The 10,450-nt window shown below is 45.0% G+C and overlaps 1 protein-coding gene across 4 annotated transcripts; it reads left to right on the plus strand.

Annotated features, from left to right (window-relative positions):
• Positions 1–3,016: 3,016 nt before the first annotated feature.
• Positions 3,017–9,895, plus strand: LOC140429906 (T-cell acute lymphocytic leukemia protein 2-like). Of its 4 annotated transcripts, none has more exons than XM_072517457.1 (2): positions 3,017–3,349; positions 7,593–9,895. In XM_072517457.1, exon 2 carries the CDS (start codon positions 7,605–7,607, stop codon positions 8,034–8,036), a length of 432 nt encoding a protein of 143 aa, XP_072373558.1. In that variant the 5' UTR covers positions 3,017–3,349; positions 7,593–7,604; the 3' UTR covers positions 8,037–9,895. The 4 variants fall into 4 exon arrangements, with proteins under 4 accessions (XP_072373558.1, XP_072373560.1, XP_072373556.1 ...); XM_072517459.1 differs by lacking the exon at positions 3,017–3,349 and adding an exon at positions 3,375–3,464; XM_072517455.1 differs by lacking the exon at positions 3,017–3,349 and adding an exon at positions 4,220–4,346.
• The last annotated feature ends 555 nt before the right edge of the window (positions 9,896–10,450 follow it).

A 10,450-nucleotide genomic window follows, 5' to 3' on the forward strand; every position in this document is an offset into this window, starting at 1 on the left:
TTGTAGTATTTTATGTTGCATGTCGAAGTAATTCTTGTGTGTAAATAAACTATCATTGAACTTGAACTAACTAACTGTATGTTTGGTCTTTGATTGATATCCGGTAAAACCTTGTGGTGGTATAATTTGATACCTGGCGACTCTGAAAAGCAATATCATCATTAATAACTGTCATATCAGTATCCAGTTAAAAAGAGCAACATTATTGGCATTTCCGGTGCGAATTGGCAACAATTGTAATGAGGAATGGACCAGTGAATGACTGTTGCTTATTTTGTTTAGCTGAAATGGGCACAATGTGTGCATATGTTCTTTCGGTCTGCAAAGGACAGGGTCATAAGAACATAAGAACATAAGAACTAGGAGCAGGAGTAGGCCATCTGGCCCCTCGAGCCTGCTCCACCATTCAATGAGATCATGGCTGATCTTTTGTGGACTCAGCTCCACTTTCCGGCCCGAACACCATAACCCTTAATCCCTTTATTCTTCAAAAAACTATCTATCTTTATCTTAAAAACATTTAATGAAGGAGCCTCTACTGCTTCACTGGGCAAGGAATTCCATAGATTCACAACCCTTTGGGTGAAGAAGTTCCTCCTAAACTCAGTCCTAAATCTACTTCCCCTTATTTTGAGGCTATGCCCCATGTATTGATATATGTAGCTTCCAATATGTGCAAGTGTGTTACACTGCGAGCCTGACTGGCAATCCTAAATTGGTTGGCAGCGTAATTCTTAGCACACTGAGGACGATTTACCAAATGTTGTCCAATTGCCAAATCACATCTAATGTTGGACACTGAGGGGAATGTCTTGACCAATCAGAGTAAAGCTGCATGGTTTAAATTTCAAACACTGCTTGGCAGTTAACTGTTAGTCACCATCAACTGATGCATTTTCCAGTCAACGCCTCTGTCAATCAGAGTCCACTTGGCAGCCAATCAGCACTCTTGTCTCACATAGAACTATTATCCTGATGAGTGCAAGATAAAAAGCTTTGACAAAAATGTCTCTTTTTTACATAAGTAATTATTCCCAAAATGAATTTCTGGAAGGACAATGAAGTGTGTTGAATTGATTACTAAATTGATTATAAGTAACATGCATGCCACACATGTGCCAGGTAATGACCATTTCCAACAAGAGAGAATCATTACTATCACTGAGTCCCCCACGATCAACATCCTGCAGGTTACCATTGACCTGAAATTGAAATGGACCAGACATATAAATAATGTGGCTACAGAGATAAAGACTCGGTGGTGAATAATTCACCTCCTGATTCACCAAGGCCTGTCCACCATCTACAAGGCACAAGTCAGGAATGTGATGGAATACTCTCCACTTGCAGCTCCCACAACACCCAAGAAGCACGACACCATCCAGGACAAAGCAGCCCCGCCTGATTGGACCCCATCCACCACCTTCAACATTTGCTCGCTCCCACCACCGAACCACAGTAGCAGCCGTGTGTAGCATCCGCAAGATGCACTGCAGCAACTCACCAAGGCCCCTTCGACAACACCTTCCAAACCCACCAACTCTTATCATCTAGAAGGACAAGAGCAGCAGATATCTGGGCGCCCCACCACCTGCAAGTTCCCCTCCAAATCATTCACCAGCCCAGCTTGGAAATATATTGGCCGTTCCTTCACTGCCACTGGGTCAAAATCCTGGAATTCCCTCCCTAACAGCACGGTGGGTGTACCTACACCACATTGACTGCAGCGGTTCAAGAAGGAAGCTCACCACCGCCTTCTCAGGGCAACAAATACTGGCCTGACCAGCGACACCCACAGATGGTGCAAGAATCATCTTGGCGAACACAGAGCGGTGACCTTTGACGCCATTGGTGACCGCTGCCCATATTGCCCCGGATTGGATGGTCCGTCTGTCTCCCCAATACAAACATGACCAACAACCTCTGATGAAAAGACCTCACCCGAAACCTCGACTCTGCCTGTCTCTCTTTCCGGGGAGGCTGCCTGACTCACTGAAATTCCCACCAGGATTCCAGGATCTGATTTTGTGAGGTGGCAACATTTGTGGTTTTGTTTTGGAATCCGTTTCTCTGCCTCTGGGTTCAATAGGGCAATCATTGATTGATTGTTCGATTGACTGACCTCTCCCAGGTCCGTTCCACTGACGGGTCCATCGATCTGTTGTTGAGGGTAAAGAAGAATCGAAAATTCTTTAATCCGCCGAGCTTTCCTTGACCAACGATTTGCCATTGATGAAAACTGTATTGCAACACACACAGCAATTCCCACTCCACTCCTGTCAAAACACAGAGCAGAACGAAATGAGCAAAACAAGTGTCAACTTTCATCCATTTTCTGTTTCTTTCCTTTCCAGAAACCTCTCTTTAATTTTACAGCCGCGAGATTCTTCCTCTGAGTAATGTGGAATTCAGTTAATCTGGGCGCTAGGAAAGCGGACCTGGGGTTTTAATAGCTCAAGATCAATAAAGCGTCTGTTGGGGGAAGCTCCCCGCCCAGGAGCCTTGCAGTGGAGATAAACCGTGCACTGTATCTTTTTTACTGACTGTGTAACAATTAATGCCTGATTAATAATTACAGCTTCCTTATCACTCCTTCCCAGAGACTGTAAAACTCTTATCTGGGAAAAGCAGCTTGATGCAGCCCACCTCTCCACTCTGAATGGTAAATCAAACTCGAAGCCTGACAATGGTTGTCGCTTCCCCGCACATTTTACGCACCTTCGCCGCACTTCCCATTTCATTTTTAAAAAATCCAGAAAAGGATTTTTTTTGGGAGGGGGGAGGGGGGGGGGGGGTTAAAAACTCCTCCCTCCCCTCCCCACTTCCACTGCAGTCAGGGGAGAGCTTGCCTTTAGACTGTGAACAAACCGGTGGACAATCTTCAGCTAAAGCAAACATTTGTCTAAGCTCATTTGTCCTTTGCGAGTTGTTGGGGGGGGGGGGGGGGGGGGGGCGTTGTCACCGGAGTTTGGCCTTTGCAGTCGATTTATTGTGAGAATTGGACGAGCTGCCACTCTGCTGTGAAGCTGCAAAAAATATAATAACAATCACCTTGTGATTGTGCCGACTGACTCGGCGACCAATGCTTTAGAAACTCCGCCGGCAAGTACTGAGGGACCATGCAAGTTTGGTCCCTATTTAAAAACAAAACAGATGACCCTCTGGATAACACTAAGCCCCCCCAAAACGTTCGATTTCAGTCTCCAGACCAATCCAGGCGCATCAATTAAAAGCGCGGCGCACATGAAGCAGTTTTGATGTACATTGCACATCCTACTGGAGTACTGTGAGAGGCGGTCGCTCCGGATTGCAGGTGCTGGACTGTCCACAGCACAGAGCGCCATGAATAGTAAGGATTTTTTTTTTTTTAACTCAAACCCACTGGGGCAGTTTTGCAACCGCTTGATAATCCCCGTAATCGGATTATGTAAATTCCTACTCGACAAAGTAAAATCCCAAAGCAGGTCCGTCACTTTGAAACAAAGCACTTGAGGGGGGGTGGGGGGGAAATTAATAACTGCATAAATTAAAGGCAATGAAAGGGGCGCAGCTAATGATGAGAATGCAGATTTATTATGTATATATATGTATATAAAATACGACAAACATCAACTGCATGATGTGTTAACTCTATTCCCAGCTCCTGTGTTGAACAGGAACAGTTTACTTTATTCCCCTGGAATGATTTTGCCTCACACCAATGCTTTATTTTAGACTGTAGATGTTGTGATGTTGCTCTCCTGCTTGCCGAGGATAAGTCAGCGGCAGAATCGCTGGAGAGGACATCACAAAACACCCGTGCTGTCTCTGCAAAGGTGCTGGAGGTTTTAAATTCCATCGTCAGGAAGGGCACATTGTTGGAGGCGCCCAGGTGACTGTGATGCGGATCGAGGTTTTCCTGAGAAAGAGGGAATAAATAATAAAATCTCTCTCTTCCCCCCCCCCCCCCCCCCAACTTTCCCGAGTGAAGGGCGCGCTGGTAAATGTGCTGGAAGTGTTTTCTTCTCTGCAGTGGAAGGAACAAGATGTCAAACTGGTAAAGAGCTGAAGCATTGTGCCGCTGGTCTCCAAGGAGATCGAAATAAATTCACTTGTACACAGAGTACTGACACATGTCAAACAAAGGAACAGCCACACTAGAAATGACAGGAGCCCCCTCCCTACCGAGGCTCAACCCCCCTTCCTTCCTCCCTCCCTCCAGGCTCCCCCCCCCCCCCCCTGCAAAGCCCCCACAACACTGCAGAGTGCCTGGGTATCACTGCCTCCGCCGCACACAGCACGGTGCAGACCACATCCCAGCTCCTGTGACAAGTACACCACTGGCAGCCTGCACTTGACTCAAACAGGTAATTATAAACCATTGTGAGATTTGTTTGGCACGGGAATAGGATGACCTACTCCAGGTAGGTAGGTGCACCGTAGGTAGGAATGTGCATGTTTTTTCACCGGTGTACATATGAACAGCTGTAGCATACCTATCGGCAAACAACCTGGATCGCCACCTCATTTTCTCTCCCTATTTCCTATCGCAGCGGATTTTCTTTTCAAGTGAAAGGTGTCTGTCTTGCTCATTTCTTATTGATCATATTCAGATTAGAATTCCTGTTCCAGGTAGTTGATTGATCGCTGGTTAGATTCTGTAAATGTGTGAGCGAGGCAGTGGTATTTTCAACCTCAGTCTCTTCAGTTGGAAGATGTTTTGAAGGTGGTCCAGGAATCTTTTGGCTGCGCCGGCTCCCAGTTCTTGTGTCAGCTTTTAAATGTGACACCTTGCACATGCAGATTTCCATTCGGTTACAGTTGCTTTGCAATGGCTGTAATTGGTGCTCAGTTTAATCAGCCTGATTTTAGACCAGATAGTTTTAGACACTGGGACCAGGATTGGGAAGGGGTGTTCGGGACAATAGAGGCGGTGGGGACAGAATGACAAGTTTAGCATCTCTTCCTGATTTTACTGGAGACTGTATAGGTGCCAATGTCAGATCAATAGAAATATCCGCCGTTGATTATTTGTGTCATCCTCCTGAGTTCCGAATCGAACCAATGGCTCAGAAATCAACCATCTCAGAACAGATCCTGCATTCACTAAGAAATGTCGAACTGGTTTTTGTTTAGGGCAAACAGTGTATTGCATCGTTACTTTTCGCAAAATCTGCCTTGCGACTAATAAACGGAGGGGACGTGGGGACAGGAGGAGGTCATTCAGCCCCTCGAGTCTGTTCCAGCATTCAATCGGATCACAATTGATCTGGATCTGAACTTCCTTTGGTCTGTGATCCTTAATCCTCCTCAAACCCCATCAATCCCGTAACAGTCTCCCCGAACAGGCGCTGGAATGTGGCGACTAGGGGCTTTTCACAGTAACTTCATTTGAAGCCTACTTGTGACAATACGCGATTTTCATCTTTTCATCATCTCACTTTTGATATTTCTAGTTGAGGCCCTCAACAGCTTTTTTGGGGGTGTGGGGGTGCGGGGGGGAGAGTGCTCCCCATTTCCATTACCCTCTGTGTGAACAAGTACCCCCACCACCCCTAATATGGTCTAGCTCTAATTTTGAGGTTATGTCCCCCTTAATCTTCTATGGTTTCTCTGTGCAACTTTTCCAAATAACAACCCTTTTGGCCCTGGTATCATTCTGCTGAATCAACACCGCATTGTCTCCAAAGTCAACATAGCCTTCCTGAGGTGTTGTGCACAGAAAGAGCCCAGTATTCCAGGTAGGAGTGCACATATTATTCAACCGCTGACATTCACCTTTAACGTTGCACAATTGTATATTCTGGCATCAGCACCAGTCATTGAGCAGAAGTGACTTATTGAGGGTGTGGGGGAGAAATGCGGGCATCAAAAATGAATCTGATGAGAATGGTTCACTGTGATAATCTGGGTAATCGCTGATGTTGGTGTGTAACCCATATGTTTGGATGGTATAACTGCCAGGAAACTTTTGATTTAAAAAGCCCCCTTCATTTAACAAACCAACTCACCCGAGTTGAAACCAGACAGTTGTTTAACATTGAATCATGATGAGGTAGGAATGGGAAATGGCGCCAACCTGAATGTTAAAAATGGTTCCTGAACACAAAGTTATTAGTGTCCATTACCCAACTGATAGATTTTAATAAAAACCCACCTCCTCCAGCTCAATGTCCCAAGAAGACATTGGGAATCATGGACTGCCATTGGATTGGTCCATGATTAAGCTCCGCACAATCCCGCAGTGGTTTGCAAGGGAACTTGCCCTCTCTTCCCGCCCTCTGGGAAACATTTCCAGGCTGATTAGCAACCCGTTTGGCCACATTATTGAACGCATCGTCTGTGGCCGTTCAAGTCCTGAGGTGGGACTTGAACCGGGGGGGGAGGGTGGGGGGCGGGTGACGCTAACCCTCTGTCACAAAACCTCCCGGGCATCCGGCTATTAAACAATAATAAAAACAAGTTTACATTTCGAACCCGATGAATATTGGTGTCCTGGCCAATATTTATCCCTCCATCCACATCTATTCTGGCCATTGTTGTGTTGCTGTTTGTGGTGCTGTTGAAGTTATTGTGTTTCCTCCTTCTACTAAAGGGGGGGAAAGAAACTTAATTGGCTGTAAAACACTCTGATTGATTGATATTTATTGTCACATGTACCGAAGTACAGTGAGATATCCGGTGGTTATGAAAAGTACTAGAAAAGGTAAAAGCAAGTTTTTTGTTACTTTGATTCTGGTCTTTTGCATCAATTACATTTTGAAATGATTCAGTGAATCAGGAGGAAATTTGGGGGTCATGGTGCAGACACGATGGACCGAATGGGCTCCTGCACGGTAACAATTCTGTGATTCTGAAACAAAACTTGGCAGAAGATACTGCTACCAGATTTGTTTTACTCAATCCTGGGATGTGGCCACCAGAGACAAGACCAACACTTATTGCCCAGCCCTAATTCCCCTCCAGAAGGAGCTGCAGTTCTTCTGGTGTAGGTACACCCCTGTTAGAGAGGGAGTTCCAGGACTTTGACCCATTCACAGTGAAGGAAAGATGATATATTTCCACCTCAGGGTGATATGTGGAGGGTAACTTGTAAGTATTTCTGCGCCTCCTTCCCTTGTTCTTCTAGTTGGTGGGGGTTATGGTTTTGGAAGGTTTTGTGGAAGGGGCTTCGGTGAGTTGCTACACTGCATCTTGTACACACCTGGGCTACTGGGGAAGGTGTGATTTTTAAGGTGGTGGATGAGGTGCTGGTGAACTGGGCTGTTTCCTCCTGGATGGTGTCCAGTTTATTGTGTGTTGCTGGGGCCCCACTCAACCAGGCAAGTGGTGAATAATAACAGAAAATGTTGGATAAACTCTGGCAGGATCTGTGGAGAGAGAAACCGAGTTAACGTCTCCAGTTTTAATGACCCTTCTACAGGACTGGTGGAGAGTTTTTCATCACACCCCTGACTTGTGGCTTGTAGATGTTGGACAGGCTTTGGGGAGTCAGGAGGTGAGTTACTCTCCGCAGGATTCCTGGCCTCTGACCTACTCTTGTAGACACAGTATTCATATGGTTTCTTATTCTTGACTTATTTGTAAGAATAACTTTGTGTGGAATGTTACAGCTGCCAGCAGAGATGACCAAAAAAGTTTTTACCAACACCAGGGAGAGATGGAGACAGCAAAATGTGAACAGCGCCTTTGCAGAGTTGAGAAAACTAGTCCCAACTCACCCCCCCGACAAGAAACTGAGCAAAAACGAAATCCTGCGCCTGGCGATGAAATACATCGACTTTCTGGTCAAGTTGCTTAAAGATCAAGGGATTGATCAGGGGAGCAAAGCTGGGTCATTTCCAGAGAGTACAGAGCGGTTGTCCCCAGGACAGAGGGTCCCGGTGGATGAGAGCAGCGTCCCATCACCAGCCTCTGGCTGTTCCAGCTGCCAGGAGGAGTGGGTGAGCCCTGACCTCTCACCCGAGGAACATTCCTGCTCAGCTGATAGCACCGTGGCACCGCCCACTGCTATTTTATATCAATTTGCTCTGTTAAAAAAATTAAATGTTTTGTAGTCCGTGTCCCCTCACCCCCACCCCTCTATGAGCACTAGTATGTCCTCATGTGTAAGTGTGTGTGTGTTTAGATGTGTTAATTGACCCAGGTGAAAAAGACTGGTCACTAAAACCTTTATTTCTGCAACAAAATCGAGTGAATTGGAAGAAAAGTAATTCTGGGACCAGGAAATTGTAAACCTGAATTACGATCTGACACCATGTCCCAGCCAAAGGTGTTGATTAGATATTTGAGGGCTTCCATTGGTAAATGATTAAACTGAGCGCGGCGCAATTTTAATATTCCTCTGTGAAACATTAATTGTCTCGAAACCCCATGGGGTGGATTTTCAACTTGCTACTCTCCAGTAACTGAGGCCAATGGGAGGAGGGGCTGGAGATGGGGGGTGACAACCTCTCGCTATGGACAATGTTTGTGCAAACCATGGGGACCCGTGCAGGAAGTTGCCCGCATTTATTCAATAAAATAACTTCTGTCCATTTGTTTTTGCACAAGCTATGGGCTCCGTGGCTTCTGAGACAATGGGAGTGTCAATCAATGTGCGAGAATATACTGCAAGAATGCCGCTCACCTGTAACAACTGTTACAGGCAACCCTCTTTAATAGTTGAGTGGTGTTTGTGAGGGTGATCCCTGGGCAGACTTTGGTCATTGTTAACCTAAGTTCTAGCTCAGTCCCAGAGCCAGTGGGAGAATCAGTTCCACGAGTACAGGAGGATGTAGAAAACAAAACTGTGATAATAATGAGACTTGACTCAGCTTTTCTTGCATGGGCTGTGGGCCTCACTGGCAAGGCCAACATTTCTTGTCTATTCCCAACTACGCTTGAACTGAGTGGCTTGTTCAGCCATTTCAGTGGGGCATTTAAGAGTCAACTGCATTTCTGTGGGTTTGGAGTCACATGGAGGCCAGACCGGGTAAGGACGGCAGACGTCCTTCCCGAAAGAACATGAGTGAACTCAGATAGGTTCTGTGACAATCAATGATAGTCACCATGGTCATCATTACTGAGACTAGTTGAACTTAACTTAATTCAAATTCCCAGTGCCATGGTGGGATTTGAACCCTTGCCCCCAGTTCGCCAACATTGCCACGCTGCCAGCATCTCTCCCGTTGAATGCCATGTTTGATGCATGCCGTGATTGTCTTTCTAATCGCCATAATGCCTAATTTCTATTCTTTCTGGTGATTAGAATCTGTAAAATAATGTCTCACAATATTTTAAAGGCACAAACATTAAATGAATTAATTTTTTTCCTGAGATTACTAATGTAAGGCTGTGATGCACTCTACAGAAGGGAAGACTGGGATCAAGTCAGTGCGCAAAGGCTTTACAGAGACTGATCTTGTTCCCACGGGATGGCTATCTGATTTGTGATTCTAATCACAATCAATTACACTTCTAAACCCTCAACAGGAAATTGTGTGTGAACATTGTTCCCAGAAGGTTTTAACACTTCCCCAATAACTCACACCATTTTTTCTGTCCTAACTAAATTAATTTAACTTATTCAATTAACTTAAAGTATATTAATATATTAATGGGAAAGGAAAATAAATGTTTTGTTGAACTAGCCAAAGAGTCTGCACATGTATAAAATGCCTGTAGTTGATTTATTGAATGGACTAATAAAGATGATTATAAAATATAGTATTGAACAGGCACTCAAACTGACTCAATTCTGAGTTTAATGTATTTATTATTAAATGTTTTAAAACCAATTACATTGTAGCCTCATGATTGGTGGTGTTTTGAAATGAATCTGTATTGCGTAATTTGCTAGAATATGCTTGATCATCTGTATCCATGAAATAATAAATGTTGTAAATGCAAAAGGAAATAAAGAAAAGTGAGTCAACATGTCTGCTTCCCTTCAATTCATTTCTAACCTGTTGCCATTGTCCAATTTCAGGGCTTCCCAAGTTACATTCCCATTCCCTGACTGAGTGAGAAGGTAGGCAACTTGTTCTCAGGAGTTAGCCGATGCTACTCTTGATGTGGGCATGAGGATAAAGAAGAGATCAGTGCAGGTTGATCAACTGGCCAATATTCTCTTCAATCTCAAGCAAATTGCTTGTTGTTCAGTTGCGTTTGGATGGTTCTTCAGTCTCCCAGACAGTTGAGTTTGGAAGATGGTGGTGATCATTAGGTGGGGACGTTGCACATATATTTCTCAAACATTTCCAATAAATCTTCCTTTTCATTTTCTTCAGAACTCTTCCCTGGCAGCTCAGTGGGGGTACCTGTTAAGTGGTGGAGCCACAATGCCCCCAGTTCTGGTGCTCAGTCTGTATTGAGTTATGATGTGGAGATGCCGGCGTTGGACTGGGGTGAGCACAGTACGAAGTCTTACAACACCAGGTTAAAGTCCAACAGGTTTGTTTCGATGTCACTAGCTTTCGGAACGCTGCTC

The sequence above is a fragment of the Scyliorhinus torazame genome, chromosome 9 (genome assembly GCF_047496885.1).
Source record: "Scyliorhinus torazame isolate Kashiwa2021f chromosome 9, sScyTor2.1, whole genome shotgun sequence".
NCBI classification, from domain to species: Eukaryota; Metazoa; Chordata; class Chondrichthyes; order Carcharhiniformes; family Scyliorhinidae; genus Scyliorhinus; species Scyliorhinus torazame.